At 31.9% G+C, this 20192-nt stretch overlaps 1 protein-coding gene across 3 annotated transcripts; it reads right to left on the reverse strand.

The window, feature by feature from the left end:
- Positions 1 to 446: 446 nt before the first annotated feature.
- On the reverse strand, positions 447 to 12678 carry LOC139528831 (uncharacterized). 3 transcript variants are annotated; one of them, XM_071325053.1, is made up of 8 exons: positions 12511 to 12678; positions 11836 to 11963; positions 11153 to 11264; positions 10626 to 10786; positions 9223 to 9291; positions 8228 to 8333; positions 4711 to 4798; positions 447 to 628 (listed from the first exon to the last, which is right to left on the reverse strand). In XM_071325053.1, the coding sequence occupies exons 1-7, from the start codon at positions 12553 to 12555 to the stop codon at positions 4736 to 4738; spliced, it is 684 nt and encodes a 227-aa protein (XP_071181154.1). In that variant the 5' UTR covers positions 12556 to 12678; the 3' UTR covers positions 447 to 628; positions 4711 to 4735. The 3 variants fall into 3 exon arrangements, with proteins under 3 accessions (XP_071181154.1, XP_071181153.1, XP_071181152.1); XM_071325052.1 differs by having other exon boundaries at positions 8228 to 8375; XM_071325051.1 differs by having other exon boundaries at positions 8228 to 8451; positions 9224 to 9291; positions 12511 to 12677.
- Positions 12679 to 20192: the final 7514 nt, after the last annotated feature.

Genomic DNA, 20192 nt, shown 5'->3' on the forward strand with positions numbered 1-20192 from the left:
CTCAAACGTTATGACGGGCTTGTAACCTTTGAAATTTCATTGATAGAGGATTGCTGCTAACAAAGAAACTATTATACATTGATATCATGAAATTCTTTCATACAAGTTATTGTATAGTTTAATAGAATTATGAACAACAAACACACAGGCAAAATGTATAGCTATTTGGAATAACTATACTAGTCCAACATTTTTATCGGAAATTTTACTGTATCCAATAAATTATATGACACATGATTTTCAATCGTTTCGTTGATTTATTTTGCCAGATTTTATGATCCTGACTCTTTTTTTTAAAATTGCCAATAAACATGAGTAAATTCAATATATAATTTTTTTAACTATTTAGATGTTATTTTTTCAATTCACTCTGTTCAACCGAAAATAAAACATGTATGTACTATGTGCGCCTAATACCAACCACGAAAAATAATACGTATATCTCAAAAAGTGAAATCATTTTTTATTAATAAAAACAAACATCATTGTAGAGACTGTCGTGACCATCTTTAAAACTTATTAAACACATAAAGTATAAGACCAATGTCCTCAATAGTTTTCATCACAAATGGCACAAGTTTATTTAAATAACACACACTGACACCAGTTAATGCAAATAACATACAATCTACAAAAGAGAAGCGCATAATTAAAATATAAACACTACATATACACCGTGTAGAACGCCACATGCGGGGCGTCGGCTATGTTTGACACGGGGTGGCAATTTCGAAGCGGAGAAAAACTAACAAAGTAAGTTCAAGTATCAAAATTTCTTATTTTTAGAATTCTTAGCACCATAATTATAATGAATTGCACGGAATGACTCGAAACATAATCTATTTCCTGCTAGCATTAGCAGTCGTTTTCGGTTTCTGTTTCCTCAAACACCTCTTCCTAGTTTTCCGTGTTGCAGATTTTGAGGCTTTATGTGCAAATTTCAAGATAAACAACTACTTTAGACGACGCCTTTCCGTATCATTTATATAGAATTGAACTCCTATCATGGAATTTAACCAAATACATGCTTCTTACTTAAAATTAATTGGTTTTAAAACTAGTTTTTTCATCAAAATATAAAGTGTCGCTAGGGGTGTCAGATTTTGCATCTCATGGGGTAGAGGCTTTTAATAAAAATAGAATATATTTGCATATAAATCGGTCTTTATCTGGTACTTTTTAATTCAAACACATCTGCTATATTATGATAAGACATTACAGACTAAAGGTACTTCATTTTGCCTGTTTTTTGTCTTTTAAGACATTTGCTTTTGATTTCGTAAAAAGTTAAAACGACTAAAAATACTTTGTTTTAAAGCTGGAAAATGATTTCTTTTCCTTTTTAATTACTACCTTGGTCAAAAAAAATCACAGTTGAGGCACAATGCACAGAAACATGGAGGAAAATCGCAGAGCAGACCTCCATAAAAGATTTAGCCGAAGCCACCAACAGTCAAACTCCACGAAAGTGCATCACCAGGTTCCTCTCAAAAGCACTCGTGCAAGCCGCAAAAAGCACACACTTTAAAACAAATTCGATTACTCTCTCCATTGACACACTCACCGGAATCTTTCACATCAAATGACAATACAGCTTCAAGGAGACATGAAGGCGATGACACTATTATTATTAACGATTTTGAAACAGAGATTACTTTTTTTAAACTTAATCTGGCTGCTGATTTTCTATCTTTTATCGAAATGGTAAAAAAGAGTTTAAGACAATATTCTCTTTCTTTCCATGGATTTATGTCAAACAGAATAACAACGGAAATGTGGTATCGGGAAACAACAAAGAGGTTTAGGAAAACTGGTTACAGACTTTTTCTAGGTAAATTCTAATATTTTATGGACGGACCAAAACGTATTGTTCACATTCCAGAAAACTTGTGTGAGCGCGGATATCCGATCCCCAAGACGCAGGAAATAATTTTGCAGTTCCAACCCAAAAGATACTATCAACACTCCATCGCTATGCCGTTGATACCCCGAAATCTGACCTCTGCTTTGGATATCTTGGTTCTAACTTTGAAACATTTCATCATTTTCCACGAGTCTGTCATGGTTTCCTTGATAGGAGATCTCTACTGTTCTTTTATTAACATAAGATGATTGTGTTCCAACTATGTCGCTTGCACTAGATTATACCGAGTTGATACAAGATAGGTCATTTCCTACAAGTTCCGTAAGCTGAAACAATTACGCCTGTAATCCACTGATTACAAACACAAATCTTGATTAACGCCAATTGTCATTTGCAGACCTAATTTCTGACGGAGGTCTGCTCTGTGATTTTCCTCAATGTTTCTGTGCATTGAGCCTAAACCGTGACTTTTTTCTGACCATGGCAGTAACTAAATGGGAAAAGAAATCTTTTTCCAGCTTTAAAACAAAGTATTTTGAGTTGTTTTAAACTTTTTACGAAATCAAAAGCACATATCTTAAAAACAAAAAAAAACAGGCAAAATGAAGTACCTTCAGTTTGTAATGTCTTATCATAATATAGCAGATGTGTTTGAACTAAAAAGTATCAGATAAAGACCGATTTATATGCATATATCTATTCTATGTTTTATTGAAAGCTTCTACCTCTTAAGATGCAAAATCTGACACCCTTAGCGACACTTCATATTTTGATGAAAAACTAGTTTTAAAATCAAATAATTTTAAGTAAGAAGCTGGTATTTGGTTAAATTTCCATAATAGAAATTAAATTCTATATGAATGATACGGGAGGAAGTCGTTTAAAGTAGTTTTATCCAGAAATTTGCATATGAAGCCTCAAAATCTGCAACACGGAAAACTAGGGAGAGGTGTTTGAGGAAACAGAGCACGAAAAAAGACTGCTTTACTTGCAGGAAATAGATTATGTTTCAGGTCATTCCGTGCAATTCATTTTATGGTACTAAGAATTCTAAAAATAGAAATTTTGATACTTGAACTTACTTTGTTAGTTTTGCTCCGCTTCGACATTGCCACCCCGTGTCAAGCATAGCTGACACCCCACATGTGGCGTTCTACACGGTGATGTATAACGCATGAACTGTTATACTGAAGATTAATATTCCTATACACACATACGTACACACCACTCGCTAGATGGTCTCCACCTTTGTCGATAACGTTTCTCGTGCACGCACGACTTTAAATACTAACGGAATTGTTATTATGATTACTCCACCACCTGTACTCGGAAATTTCTACGTCTGTCGTACATAAATATTTTACAGTGATTAAGATAATGACACAATGTTGACTGCTGTATCCCTATTCTTGACATGTATACATATTATGTCTGTTTGTTTTGTTCACACATCGTTGTCAATATAATGGAATTTTATGCGATCGTCATTCAAGTTACAGAACTTGGTATACATTTGTAATCCACCTGTTTCTACATAGAAAAATGCCTGGAAATATCACAGTTGTTATCCATTCTATGGTGTGTGTTTGAGGTATCTCTGATATTTGACAGACTAACATGGGGAAAATTTGCTTCGTTTATATACTTTGATTGCCATCTGTGGTTAGAGGGAACATAACATAAAGTATTGATCTGATCTTAAACACATGTTAAATATATTTTACAAACATTAATCTGTTAGCAATGATAACATTCAAAATTTTATTTTAAATTTGTGTTATTTTAAATATTGATGACTTGTGTTATATTTTCTTATATAAAACAGGCATATGAAATCACCAGACCAGTAGTCGGCATCTCGGTGTTGACATGCATATAAATTATATTGCCATTTTTATAATTGAAATGTTGTAAAAAGTATGTATTATTCGAAATAATTAGGATGTTTTATATCCTTGGCATAGATTACCTTACCCTATTTTGGCACAGCGTTTTTTTGAGTTTTAGATCCTCAATGCTATTCAACTTTATACTTGATTTGCTTTCTAATTTTCTAACTATTTTAATTTGAGCATCATTGATGAGTTTTATGTAGAAGAAACGCTCGTCTGCCGTATAAAATCATTAGCCTGGTACCTTTGACAACTAATCATACACGTTTGGATATGAATTTTATTTTAATGTGCTGGCGATAAAAGTATGCAAAAGCGCAAACATATGGAAAAATTAGAAGTCCAACTAAAAAAGCAAAATGACAAAGAAGACTGCCATGTCTGGCTAAATGCTATACATTATGCTTAAGATTGAGCAATTATTCACACATGACTTTTGCATGTAATGGACTTTGTGTGTATATCATGGGTGGTAAATGTGCCTGTGTAATGCTAAAAATTGAACAAGATGTAACAGAAAAAAAAACCTGGCCGTTGTCCTGAAAGAGTGAGCAGATCATGCTACACAGATGACAGCATATCGACGCAATTAATACAATTGAGATTTTTACATGACTCATTGTCAAGTTATTGTGGATACTATTATTTTTGTGGATTAAGGAAAACTACATGTACATGATATTTAATTTCGTGGGTTTGCTGAAATCTGCAAACAAGGATTTTCTGAAATCTGCAAACAAGCCTATACAAATTTGCTATTCGTTGAAGATTTAATGTCGTGGTTTACCTGTCTCATGGAAATCCACGAATGATAATGAATTCACAGTATCCAATAAAGGAAGACAGTTCAATGAAAGAGGAACGCAAGATACCAGCAGTACAGTTAAACTCACAAATCGAAAATAAACTGACAAAGCCATGGCTAAAAATGAGTGTTCTTAATGTAATATTTACCATGAGTGTCATCTGTACACTGTTATCAGAAGTAGTACACAGACCACAGGCACAACAAGAGTAGTATAAATTGATCTGTTTTACTCAGCTAAAATAAAGGTTAAATATTTAACATAAAAACACAAACGACATAGAACAATTCTAAGTAGTGAGATAACCACATAATGATGAATGCAAACTCTAAACAATTTTAAGTAGTGAGATAATCACATAATGATGAATGCAAACTCACACCACATTTTCCTATATCTATCTTAACCATTTTCTGTATATTTGAATTTCATTGCTTTTATATGCTTCGTTTGTTTTCTTGTTAAAAGTTGTTTTATTGACAAAATTCAAAGCACATCTCTTATTTTCGTAGCATGCATGTGAACTCCAAAAACTTATACAACACTCACCTGTTATGTAAATTCCAAAAACTTAAATTACATCCAACTGTTATGTAAATTCCAAAAACTTATACAACACTCATCTGTTATGTGAACTCTAAAAACTCATACAACACTCATTTGATATGTGAACTCCAAAAACTTATACCACACGCATATGTTATGTGAATTCGAAAAACTCATACAAAACACTCACCTGTTATGTGAACTCTAAAAACACATATAACACTCATTTGTTATGTGAACTTTAAAAACATATACAACACTCACTTGTTATGTGAACTCCAAAAAATTATACAACACTCACCCCGTTATGTGAATTCCAAAACCTCTTACAACACTCACCTGTTATGTGAATTCCGAAAACTCATGCAACACCCAACTGTTATGTGAATTCAAAAAACTATACAATACTCATTTGTTATGTGAACGCCAAAAACTCATACAACACTCACCTGTTATGTGAGCTCTAAAAACTCATACAACACTCATTTGTTATGTGAACTCTAAAAACTTATAGAACACTCATTTCTTATGTGAACTCCAAAAACTCATACAACATTCACCTGTTATGCGAACTCTTAAGACTCATCCAACACTCACACTGTTATGTGAACTCCAAAAACTCATACAACACCCAACTGTTATGTGAATGCCGAAAACTCATACAAAACACTCACCTGTAATGTGAACTCTAAAAACTCATACAACACTCATTTGATATGTGAACTCATAAAATTTATACAACACTCATTTGTTATGTGAACTCCAAAAACTTATACAACACTCACCTGTTATGTGAATTCAAAAAACTCTTACAATACTCACCTGTTATGTAAATTCCGAAAACTCATACAACACCCAACTGTTATGTGAATACAAAAAAGTTATACAATACTCATTTGTTATGTGAATTTCCAAAAACGTATTCAACACTCACCTGTTATGTGAATTCCAAAAACTCATACAACACTCACCTGTTATTTGAACTCTAAAAACTCAACAAACACACATCTGTTATGCGAACTCTAAAGACTTATCCAACACTCACACTGTTATGTGAACTCCAAAAACTCATACAACACTTACCTGTTATGCGAATTCCAAAAACTCTAACAACACTCACCTGTTATGTGAATTCCAAAAACTCATACAACAAATAACTGTTATGTGAATGCCGACAACTCATACAACAACCAACTGTTATGTGAATTCAAAAAAATGTAATACAATACTCATTTGTTATGTGAGCTTCAAAAACTCATACACCACTCACTTGTTATGTGAACTCTAAAAACTCATACAACACTCATTTGTTATGTGAACTCTAAAAACTTATACAACACTCACCCCGTTATGTGAATTCCAAAAACTCTTACAACACTCACCTGTTATGTGAATTCCGAAAACTCATAATACACCCAACTGTTATGTGAATTCAAAAAAGTTATACAATACTCACCTGTTATGTGAACTCTAAAAACTTATAGAACACTCATTTGTTATGTGAACTCCAAAAACGCATACAACATTCACCTGTTATGCGAATTCTTAAGACTCATCCAACACTCACACTGTTATGTGAACTCCAAAAACTCATACAACACTCACCTGTTATGTGAATTCCAAAAACTCATACAACACCCAAATGTTGTGTGAATGCCGAAAACTTATACAAAGCACTCACCTGTAATGTGAACTCTAAAAATTCATACAACACTCATTTGATATGTGAACTCTAAAAATTTATACAACACTCATTTGTTATGTGAACTCCAAAAACTTATACAACACTCACCTGTTATGTGAATTCCAAAAACTCTTACAACATTCACCTGTTATGTAAATTCCGAAAACTCATACAACACCCAACTGTTATGTGAATTCAAAAAAGTTGTACAACACTCATTTGTTATGTGAATTTGCAAAAACGTATTCAAAACTCACTTGTTATGTGAATTTCAAAAACTCATACAACACTCACCTGTTACTTGAACTCTAAAAACTCAACAAACACTCATCTGCTATGCGAACTCTAAAGACTTATCCAACACTCACACTGTTATGTGAACTCCAAAAACTCATACAACACTAACCTGTTATGCGAATTCCAAAAACTCTAACAACACTCACCTGTTATGTGAATTCCAAAAACTCATACAACAAACAACTGTTATGTGAATGCCGACAACTCATACAACACCCAACTGTTATGTGAATTCAAAAAAAAGTTATACAATACTCATTTGTTATGTGAGCTCCAAAAACTCATACAACACTCACTTGTTATGTGAACTCTAAAAACTAATACAACACTCATTTGTTATGTGAACTCTAAAAACTTATACAACACTCATTTGTTATGTGAACTCCAAAAACGTATACAACACTCACCTGTTATGTGAATTCCAAAATTTCATACAACACCAAACTGTTATATGAATTCCGATAACTCATACAACACCCAACTGTTATGTGAATTTCCAAAACTGATACAATACTCATTTGTTATATGAACTCCAAAAACTTATACAACAAACACCTGTTATGTGAATTCCAAAAACTCTTACAACACTCACCTGTTATGTGAATTTCAAAAACTCATACAACACTCACTTGTTATGTGAACTCCAAAAACTCATAGAGAACTCACCTGTTATGTGAACTCTAAAAACTCATCCAACACTCACACTGTTATGTGAGCTCCAAAAACTCATACAACACTCACCTGTTATGTGAAATCTAAAAACTCATATATCACTCACCTGTAATAGACTCCAAAAGTTCTACAAAACCCACCTGTTATGTGAACTCCAAAAACTTTAACAGCACTCAACTATTATGTCGTATTGGATGTTAAAAAAACAATCAGAATTTGTACATTTATATTATACGTTTAAATACATAAGATCGATTTTTATTCGACGCAGATCATGTATCGAAAACAAATCAAATATGACATAAGACAACTAATGTCGAGGTAGACAGGCTATTACACGTGTAGTTAGTGTTAGTTCACAACCCTCCTCAGTATACACGATATTGGTTGTAACACGTGTAAGGCATTAAACGTTAATTTCAAGTAATGTTGTGATTATTGATTAGTAATAATATACAAAACTTACAAGACTCGCAGCACTTCCGGTTGGTATAGAATAGGTTGTTGTTTTGTGACGACTTGTAACTTTTCTTGAAGAATGAGTTGTTGTTTTGTGACGACTTGTAACTTTTCTTGAAGAATGAGTTGTTGTTTTGTGACGACTTGTAACTTTTCTTGAAGAATGAGATGGTGTTTTGTAAGAAGTGATGTATTCTATACTGGAGTCCTGTGTTGTCATTCGATTGGATGCTGTTAATGCAAGAGTAACTTTTTCTCAATATAAAGTATATAAAATATATTGTCTGATCGCGTCTACAATAAATCAAATAGCTTACTGCAATGGTTAAAAACGTATTTTTTTAAAAATTTATTCGTGATACTTTATTTCATACAAGCGTACATAATTTGGAATGTTGTTTTATTACAGTAAATGTTGAACGACATGTACAGTTGTTCTCTGCAAATTTCCCAAAAAATTATTAATATCATAAATCATAAATTCTTAATCTTTTCAGAGTTTAGTAAATGCTTTTGCTTTTGAATTACAATCACATACATTCGTTTTAAATTAAACGGAAGCAAGTGAATATGATATCAGCAGATTATATAGGTTTTTTAACTTTTAGAATTGTTTATTTAATAAATAAAAAAAGATAACATATTGAACAACCGTTTTCCGTGGACCTAATGACGTTACTAGTAATTAGAGGTATCATGGTCGTTCCGTCTACATAAGACTTATCAGTGATGCTCATATCACTATGGTTAGAAAGACAGTACGATGTTAAAGAGCATTAAGGACCCAAAATTCCATAAAGTTGTAAACAGCTAAGTAAATTGAAACATATAAAGCAACTACATTACGCGATCGTCAGCAATGTGCAAATTCCATACTTTATAGTTGGTCAATTCTTCGAAATTTCAGTTATAATGAAATTGAAAAACAAGAAAATATCCACTAATAACATCCTTAATCAATACTACTTAAAAGCGTTTTATTATTAAACTGGATCGAACTTACCACATTTTTCACATCTTAATCCAAAACAAAAGGACGGTTGGCACACTGTTTTAATTTCTATATCAAAACTGAAATTTAAAGGAGTGACAGAATATCTTATTTTTCTAAATCTAAAGGTTTTATTAAAACATCCAATAACAAAAAGGAGATATATTATCCGTATTTGGTTACATCAAGTAATATAATGAAAATCCATATTTGATATTTGTTTTTAATTTTGCTGTGAACATACGCTACATAGTTCTGGAACACAGATTGTATTCCTAAACATGTTATAGGATGCACGTGCTCGGAATATCCAATATAAACTATCTTACGTGCTATAGTGTATAGTTTAGTCATAATTAAAAACGTTTAAGAAGCTTCAATTTTATTCTCTTGTACCGAGAAGGCACATTTTGCGATTCCATTGAAAAAAAGTCGCACATTTTCATTACCAAAAGGCTTCATTCTACTTATTTCGATAAAGCTTAGGCAATGATTTGAAAACTTTTACTTAATTTTTTAATCCTTGCAAGGACATTATTCGTAAATATATTAACATACATACATCGTATAGGTTCAGGTATTTTAAATTTAATTTTATATGGAATTATTATTTACAAAGCACAAAATGTCGATATTCACATCAAAAGCTACCAAATTTCATACAGACTTATCCAGAAAAAATATATTAACGATACTGTTGTCATTTCATTAAGAATGACACATTTTGATATTTACATTGTTTTACTTATATAGTATTTGAATCGGAAATAAACACATTTATTCTAAAAACGAGCTGGCCTGATGAGGGCTATGTTCTTCTCATACATTTTATGATGGTATAATACTAAATAACTAACGGAAAGGATTGTGCTTGATTTTCATACGATGAAGGCATACCCTTTTCATCTGTTTAGTTTAGGTCTTCAGTAACTGCTAGTAATCCCTTATATCGTTGTCATTTTGCTAAGTTTCTATTGTTACCTATTCTGACATCTGTCTCGGACTTTTCTTAACTGGTAACTGGGATTTACTATGCGTCTTGTTGTCTATTTGACACATTCCCCATTTCCATTCTCAATTTTATTAATATTCTTCATTAGTAAGAGGTACAGAGGGAGGGTTGACATCTCCAAAACATGTTTAAACCCGTCACATTGTTGCGCTCTGGCCGTTGTTAGTTTTGTTTTTTGTTTTCTTTTATTTAGGTTCAATTATATGTTTTGGAGTTTAGTACGACGCTAATTTTCGCTGAACTAGTATACAATATTATTCAGGGGCCAGCTAAAGCCGGCCGACAGATGCAGGATCTTCTAACTGTGTTAAAGACCCATTGGTAGCCTCGGCTGTTATCTACTCGTTGGTCGGGTTGTAGTCTCTATGACATATTCCCCATTTCCCTCTCCATTATATATACCTGAAAGAAGATGATTCACTGAAATACGATTTGGTATGGATAACAGTTGAGTTTCTATTTTCATCTCGTGATTTATCTTTTGTTGACTCGCACGTTGTGACGGGCGTGAATCCTTTGAAATTGTTGTTCATCACCACCACCATTATATAATCAAAACCAGTCTTAAATAATAATAATCATTTAAATAACAACTAGCGTATAAGCAAAACGTAGAGCTTTTTCGAATTAAAATGTTAATTCAAAATGTTTAAGTCAGATTAGTAAAAGTCTTTTTCGTGTCATGTTTCATTTGATTTGTTGTCAGTCTTTTATTCCAAACCTTTGTAACGTATCGTGCCCATTTTTTATATTTTCTTAGGATTCTACTATCACAATGTATGTTTCATGAGTTATATTTACCATAATGGTCATACAATCATCATTTTGACTGTAAATTTATACAAAATATACAATCAAATAAGGAAACAATATTATACACGGTTGAATAATCATAAAAAGCATGTCCCATAGATTATAATAAAATATACCTTGTCTAATCCTTCAGTAAATATAAATTTAGCACTTGTATTGAATTGATATTTCCTTCCAAAGTCATATTCGAAACGATTACCAGGGATTAATTTATCATCTGCAATGCATCTACAAAGAACAAAAAAAAACTGAAATCTAATCACAACTTTGTTATAAAAAGAAGTAGTTACTTCGTCCCACTGTTTGAACACAATTAGAGGGCTATATCATGATACATGGTAAAATAAACAATATTGATAATTCATGTATTACTACCGTCATTTATGTATCATTGGTTGGTAATGATATCATCGAAATCTTATCCAATTAGGTTTAAAGAATGCAGAAAATCATATTAACATTTTACGAAGTAGGGAAAATATTTCCCATTTTTGCAAGTCGGAGCAATTAAAAATATGCTTTTGTCATTACATGCATTAGGAGAAAAAAAAGAAACGATCTTTTTCAACTGAATTTTAAGTCAATTTTTGTCGCATGACCATATATTATATTTTTTAGTTGTAATGACACACTGGCATTTCTCGTAATAGGAACTGCTACCCGTTTCCCCCTAATTTGTTTAGTATTTGAGAAAATACTACGGCAAACTAGTGGTAACATATGGCAAATGCATTACGCATAATTGCGCTCTTGTAACCGGAAATTTATTCTAGAAGCAACATGATTTCAAACGACTTACCTATAATATCCTATTTTAAGTGTAAAAGTAGAACAATCATTCGTGTGATGTAAATTGTCATGACACGTGGCATTGATGACTCTTATGTGAGCCTCGATAATCTCAGACAACGTAACATGTACACACATCTAAATAACAAATTAAATTAACGTTACAAATCTAAAAACTGTTATTTCTTTTTTTCATATTTGCGCATAACGATTGGTATATGTGAACGAGCAGATGTTTTTTCTAATATGTAATAATCCTAGCGGGTTATTCAATATCGAGATTTCCGTATTCAGAATGGCATGTTATTTTCATTGCACAAAGTCGCATTGTTATATTAGAAATCATTCTTTGCGTTCTACTTAGCCTATAATTCTACTGTCAGAAATGTTTACTTAGTAAAAAAATGTTTGTATTTAAACAAAGTAATAAATTTAGAACAATCAACTAGTGAATTGCATATTTTACGTTAAAATTATCTCTAACATAGTTTGGAACTTGCAATTGCTGTGAAAAACAAAAAAAAAACCACTCTCTGTAAAAAGAATTGTTTTCCGGCAATGATAGAAGTAATGTCGTGTGCTAGTAATAGTTGCTACGCGACGCTTTATTTTAAGCTATCTTTTGAAGCAAAAATATTGAAAGGAAGTTTTGTTCCAATAAAAGCAACTTCATTTGATAACTTACCAATAATATAAAAGAACATAGTCGTGACATATAGTGATATAACATGGCTGGTTAAAATTAATATCCTATATTGCAGTGTTGTATATCCATCAATTACATATATATCGGATGAATCACAAGTAATTTGACTACCTGAAAAATGCACTTCTGGTGCATAAAAAAGATATCGTTTATTCTATAGATACAGATTTATGACATTTATATAGTCACACAAGTTCTTAGATTTTTCACTACTTGTACTGTTTTGTAAATAAATTTTAAATCAAATAAAGCAATGACATAGACATATGCATACAATCGTGTATACTATTCTCAAAACAAACAAAACATTTCTGTTCCCTATAGTGCTTATTACACAGTATAACCAAGATATTTTAAAATGCCTTTCGATGACAAAGATTGCCAGAGCAAATATATTGCGCTACATGCGTTTTGTTATTCCAGTCACACATTAACGTTAGTGATGGCCGTAAACATGAATGACAGATTATTATATATAAACAGTATCTCGTCATGTCAACAATGATAACCTAACTGATATGGGAAAGATCATATACTAATATGTTTTATATTATCAGTAACGGTATGTGATACTGAATGCGTACAGCAAAAACTAACGATGAATATAAAGTGAGTGGAAACAAACGGATTTCCTGATCTGGTATCTTTCGCCTCTATTTAAATACGTTTTTCCTGCTATCAAAGATCCGAAACTATCTCTGTTGAAAATGAACCAATCGTTCTTAGAATCCAAAGACTTTTTATATTGTAAAAACAGCATATTTTCAGCGTTTTCTAGAACTAATTTACAAATTCCACAACTTGAAATTATCAATTTGAATGACAAATGTTCATGAACTCTAAAAGCAAGCAGTAAATTCGAATCAAGTCTAAAAATTGAAGGCTGTTTTTTGTATATCAACTCTTTAAGTTCTACAGGTCAGATTGCTTTACAACTTTTCTAGACAAGATTCAATTTAAACAATTGATATGTTACATGTATATTAAAATTGGGAGATGTTCACATTGTCACAAGTATTGAAATTCAGTAACTTTCTGACTTAATTGCTTACCTAACTTGAACCAGTCATGTTAGCATGCGACAAGTGCAAACAAATCACATGATTGAGTACTAAGTCCTTTCATTATTATCTTGATATGTAAAGATATCGTGAACAGTCAATAAAGCAGTATATATGAATAAACTATTTTACGTTCAATCATATCAGTATAGCATGTAATTTGATATAGATGTCCGTCAACAATGATAATCTCTAAGTGATGCTCTCCAGGCCAAAATATAACAAAATTATAAAAACTTAAAACGTGTCTACATTTTACAGTACATATCGATTTTTTGTTAAATTATGAAAACTACACTTTATAAATTTTAATATATGCATCCGAATCGTTTTATTTTTTTTTTATTTTACCTGCATACGGAATGCGCAAAGCCGAATATGGTAAAGCCAACGATGTATAAGTACTGAAATAGTTGAAAAGCTGACAAAAAGGACCGTAACAATAATAAAATGTTTTAATCATAAATAAATTATATTTTCGTTCAGACGAATCGTTGATATTGAATTTCATTTTTAGACGGAATTGGTTAAACAATTATGATGAGCAAGTCAATTTTGCCTTTCCAGCTGAACAAGGCATTTCTGTCATCTATAGTAAACATCATGACTATTATGAAGATCGCTAATGGGCTATAGATTGTTAACGTACTGGTGGACAACGCTCTCAATCTTGTTTGACAAGTAAATGTCTAACATCTTATTAATCAACAAGTCTAAAGCAGACATAATATTTTATTTCATTAACAAGCATGTTTCAGTTTTGCCATGGTATATAGGGTCGAGTTTTCAATAAAGTTGACCGAGATCTATACCAAGGCAAATACAAAAACTGCCAGTTAATAGCAAGTTTATTAGGGGATTTAAATACTTAAAAAAAAACTAAGAAACTTATTGCGAAGAAGGTAAAAGAAATTATAAGTAAACTGTTTTCCCAATACAAAATATGACATATGCACAAAAAAAAATGTTCAAAGTTTAATTAGGCGTAAAAATATAGAAACCGATTCCGAATAGAATATCATGTAGAGCCAATGCAAATGGCTAACACGTTTCTTTTTGTAAACGGATGGAAATACTGCTTTCAATAACAGGTACGAAAATGGGCTTTCATCACTGATTTTTTATAACACTTTGTTTTCAACTAACACAAGAAGAACTGCGTATGAAAATAGAAAACATATGTAAGCAACTTGTATAAAAATACATTTCACACGATTCAGAAGTCTCAACTGTCAGTACTACAACTGGATTGCGAGAACTGATAATTGAAAGTCAAAGTTTCTGTCATCTATACTTCTGTACATCTATTTTTTCTAAATATCAAATTTGCTATATCTTGAAAAGTATAAAACTTTCGCATATGCTATTTTCGATTTATATATGCAGTTCATCATGCTTTGTTTGCATGCATAATTGTTTAAAAACACCCACAAGATCGCCCAGGCCATTAACGTACTTGTCATAACTAGTTACAAAAGGGCGTCGACATTAGTATTTCACATGTTGATTAATCCTTATAGCGGCTGAATTGATCATATCATATTTAATGAAGTATACAAAGTATTTGAAATGCATTGTATCGTTTTCTTGTACCTCTGTAAGATGGTTTGGTGTTGTGTTCTTTATTTTGTTTTTACTGCACATTTATGGAGTTTGATGTTAAATGGACACCTATTGAAAAAAAATCAGTTTATATGAATAATGCATTTATAACATTTTATATATTAGAGTTAATTATGTGAACGACTGGGATAAATTCTTCAACTTTCGATGCAGCAATAACGGATTCATAAGTGGAATGGTGAGAAAACATGATAATGACTATGAAGACAGAAGGTTCAAGTTTAAATGTTGTTAAATGTCTGGTAAATACTTATAAGATTGATTATAGCTTCGGTTCTAGCATGATTTAAACAATGCATTTTCAATCAGAATTGTTATTTTGAATTTATGATAATAGCAAACAGCTACTTTTGCATGCGGAAGTTCTTAGTACTATAATTTTATAATACTTGAAAGGTACCTTAATAATGCAGTGGTGATTTAGGACTTATTTTTTAAGTTTTTGAACGATGATTTTACAATCCTAGATATAGATAACTATGGATATGTATACAAAAGATAGATGGTGCATCTTTTTTACTTAAATTTGATTGGAAGACTGATACTTTAATAGTTTAAAAGTATTGGATTGGTACGAAAAATTGTATGTACCTAAAATATACTACGCAATAAAAGTCTTAACTCACTGAAATAGTTAATTAATTTCCAATTAATGAAAAAGAACTACATTATTTATGACCATGTTTTATTACTTTATATTCATAGTACACGTGCATACGTAGCTGTGTATAACTGAAATGTAAAACTTTTGGTAAAAAATAAGATTATCGGTACCGGTTGTACTGAACCAGATCCACATTTCGACAATAATTGTCTTGTCAGTTATGCCTTTTCTATATAAAGATTACCATATGCCTTGTGCTATAGCTTTTATTTAAAAAAAAAACTAGAGTCTTTTTCAAGATTCACACCTTCACATATTGTTTATGAAACCATTATGGTGGAGGGGGAGGCTATGGGCTGCTTAAATATATTTTTCATATTTAGGAAAGGAACTAAGTCAATATTGGGAAACCTCTAAGAATGATCTTGACAAACCAAATAAAGTTTAGTTTTTTTAAGAGTATGTACCAAATAGTTTCTTTCCTAGAGATGTTGTTACTACTCACAACGGTCACTATGAGTAAGTTTTGATATTTTTAAAGAGTATGTATCAAATTGTTTCTTTCCTAGAGATGTTGTCAATACACACACAGTTAATATGATTAAGAATAATATTGCCATAAGTATGTACCAAATGGGACCGTTTTTCAAGTTGTTGTAAGGACACACAACAATTTCTTATTGTAAATTTAGATATTTCACGAGTATGTACCGAGTTGCGTCATTAATACAGGTGTTGTCAATACTAACAACAGTAAACTGTTACTATGATTTTGCTATGAATGATTGTGTCATACATTATTAAGTACGATATGTATAATATTAAAATTTGAATTGATTTCCAAGATCGGCAATTCAGTTGGAAAATCTGCAAGTTGCAAAATGGGCATAAATTGTCAGCTGTGCTCTGGAAATCCAATAACAACAAATCACAGGAAAACATTCAATAGTATATTAATGTACGTTTTTTGATTGAGTTAAGTCTGCCAATTGATATTTTACCGTGTGTTTTTCTATGTTGTGAAGTTATGCTATTGTTTCAGAAAAAGGGAGAAGGTTTGGATCCATTAAAACGTTTAATCCCGCTTCAAATGTTTGCACCTGTCCTAAGTCAGAAATATGATGTACAGTAGTTGTCGTTTGTTTATGTAATGTATACGTGTTTCTCGTTTCTCGTTTTTTTTTAAATTTTATATATATTAGACCGTTGGTTTACCCGTTTGAATGATTTTACACTAGTAATTTTGGGGCCTTTTATAGCTTGTTGTTCGGTGTAAGCCAAGGCTCCGTGTTGAAGGCCTTACATTGACCTATAATGATTTACTTTTTTAAAATTGTTATTTGGATGGAGAGTTGTCTCATTGGCACTCACACCACATCTTCCTATATATAAATCGTCAGCTGTACCTACTGGAAATCCAGTAATAACATATCGCAGGAGAACAGTCAAATCATCAGCCGTTACTGTAGTTAATCCAGTGATATACACATCTAATCCTGCGGATAACTTCCCCAAGAATCAGCATGAATTGTTTGTGGTTGTGGCATTGTATGTCTCATCATTTTGTTGACACTATTTAATACATTCTCTCAAAATAACCGATGTTTAACTGTTCATTAGTTTTATATATATATTTTACGGTAATTCTTCATTAACCTGAACAGACACTTCTATTTATTCGTTATATACACGTGAAGACTATTTTTTTTATGCTAAAAATTCTGTTCAAGATATGTTTTTACATATTTGACGCAAAAATGAAAGCTTTAAAAGATCATTGTAACAAATTTCAATGTAATTTTCTTAGTAAAAATAATAAATTGACGATTTAACTTTGTTTGTATATCTTAAAAAAAACCAAACAGCATAACACATGTAACAGTAAATAAAAAAAGTTACACAATTTTTATACAGAAAATCAATGTAACTACCGACGGATAAACACTGTAAATAAGTTTTATCGTTGCCAATTCAACAGATTTTGTAATGGTTTGAACATTTCATTTAAGGAATCATAAAACAACTCCTTATAACTTTGGTTGAAAAAGACAAAACGCTGTAAACAATTCAAGTTTGTACATTGTAGAAACTATTTTCCATATTTTAAGATCCTGACATGAATGTTAAAACTTAGATAATATCCTATATCATATAATATACTGATATATAAAAACAAGAAGATCTGGTATAATTGACATTGAGACAACCCACCACCAGAAACTAAATGACATAGGAGTTAACACCTGTAGATCACCGTACAGCCTTCAGCAATACGCAAAACCCACACCACTTACAATAGTAAGCTATAAAAGGCCATGAAATGACAAATGAAAAACAATTTAGATGGGAAATAAAACGGCCTGATTACACAACATCAGATTGATACATATCACATAAATACCCTAACAAAAACTCAAAAGACACAAAGTACAGATCGAAGAGTACAGCAATTGCTCAATATACGTAAATCATTTGGTGTAGGCGATAATGGTAGTCTTTTCTTCAATCCATCTGTCCATATTGTAAATTAAAATATATTTGATGGATTGTTTCAAAACTGAGACATTATCACAAATGTGATTCAATTTTCGTGATACGAAGTAAAATTTATTTTTTGACAAATTTGGAAACCACAAAAGGACCCATGCGATGCGGCTTCAGCAAGGACAAACTCATTATTGTCACACAGTTTAAATCTTTAAGAAGTCAGTTCAGTTTATAGTTCCTTCTTATGTTGTACTGTTACACCATTGTCCCAGGTTAGAGGGAGCGTTGAGATTCCGCTAACATGTTTAACCCCGTCACATTTTGTATGTATGTGCCTGTCCCAGGTCAAGAGCCTGTTATTCAGTGGTTGTCGTTTGTTGCTGTGTTACATATTTGTTTTTCATTCATTTTTTAGTACATAGATTAGGATGTGTTTTTTTTTTCGTTTGAATTTTTCTACATTTGTCATTTCGGGGCCTTCTATAGCTGATTTGGCGGTATGGGCTTTGCTCACTGTTGAAGGCCGTACGATAACCTATAGTTGTTGATTTGTATGTCATTTTGTCTCTTGAGAAGAGTTGTCTCATTGGCAATCATACCACATCTGCTTTTTTTATATTGAAGGTAAAGTAAAACAAATGTTGTGTCGATTTATCTCGTAATTCGTCATAACCCTGTTGAATTATGCGTAATATGCACAACCCTCTTAATAAAATCCATATAAAGTTGACATGCATGTGAGCAGTGTATAAATGAAGATATGTAAATGTTATACGATTCTGCAATGGATACTAGTATGTTTCTACTGAGAGAAAGAAATATACAATGAGGAAAATAATCGTCATTCGTGTCATAAATGTTAGTTTTAAGTCACCAATCTATGTCAATTTAAAGACAAATATGAAACGATTTTTTTAGACTAATTTTTGTCCTGAATGTCAAGTTCGTTGAGATTGCTGGGATGCACGCACTTATATAATGGTTGGTTATTTGACAACATGACCTCTTCAACACTGTATTCACTGGTACGATACTAAACCCCTCACGGGGAAGATTGTGCCTGCTATTAATATGATGAAGACATAATTTTTCAATCAGTTTAATTGAAGTCCGGAGCTGGCATGTCAGTTAAGTGCTATTAGTCTGATGTTATTTGTGTATTATTGTCATTTTGTTTATTTTCTTTGGTTACATCTTCTGACATCAGACTCGGACTTCTCTTGAACTGAATTTTAATGTGCCTATTGTTATGCGTTTACTTTTCTGCATTGGCTAGAGGAATAGGGGAAGGGTTGAGATCTCACAAACATGTTTAACCCCGCCGCATTTTTGCGCCTGTCCCAAGTCAGGAGTCTCTGGCCTTTGTTAGTCTTGTATTATTTTAACTTTTAGTTTCTTATGTACAATTTGGAGTTTAGTATGGTGTTCATTATTACTGAACCAGTATATATTTGTTTGGGGGTCAGCTGAAGGACGCCTGCGGGTGCGAGAATTTCTCGTTGCATTTAAGACCGTTGGTGGCCTTCTGCTGTTGTCTGCTCTGTGGTTGGGTTGTTGTCTCTTTGGCACATTCCCCATTTCCATTCTCAATTTTACTGTAATAAAAGGGCATTAGCCACGAAATATAAAAAAAATTAAAAATATGATTTTTTCAATCATAAATGAAAGTGAAATAGTGAAGTAATAATTCATGTGACCTTCAATTTAATCCCTTGGGTAGAGATAGGTTGCACATTAAGTAGGCGTGTTCAGCTATTAAAAGGAAATAATATCAACATTGAAAGTGAAACAAGGATAAACCATTCGGTTTACATATTCCATCCACATAAACGCATTTTTTACAGGCAAAAACGATGACTTACATATTGTTTTTAACATATAACATG

The sequence above is a fragment of the Mytilus edulis genome, chromosome 6 (assembly GCF_963676685.1).
Source record: "Mytilus edulis chromosome 6, xbMytEdul2.2, whole genome shotgun sequence".
NCBI lineage: Eukaryota > Metazoa > Mollusca > Bivalvia > Mytilida > Mytilidae > Mytilus > Mytilus edulis.

What these genes read in the sequence shown, in the direction of transcription:
- LOC139528831 (XM_071325051.1), bottom strand. Translation starts at nt 12,555, where the DNA reads ATGTTATATCACTATATGTCACGACTATGTTCTTTTATATTATTG. An exon ending in CTTAAAATAGGATATTATAG is followed by an intron (nt 11,265 to 11,835) that starts GTAAGTCGTTTG and finishes TGTTCTTTGTAG; the next exon opens with ATGCATTGCAGATGATAAAT. An exon ending in AGTGAATCATCTTCTTTCAG is followed by an intron (nt 9,292 to 10,625) that starts GTATATATAATG and finishes TTTAAATTTCAG; the next exon opens with TTTTGATATAGAAATTAAAA.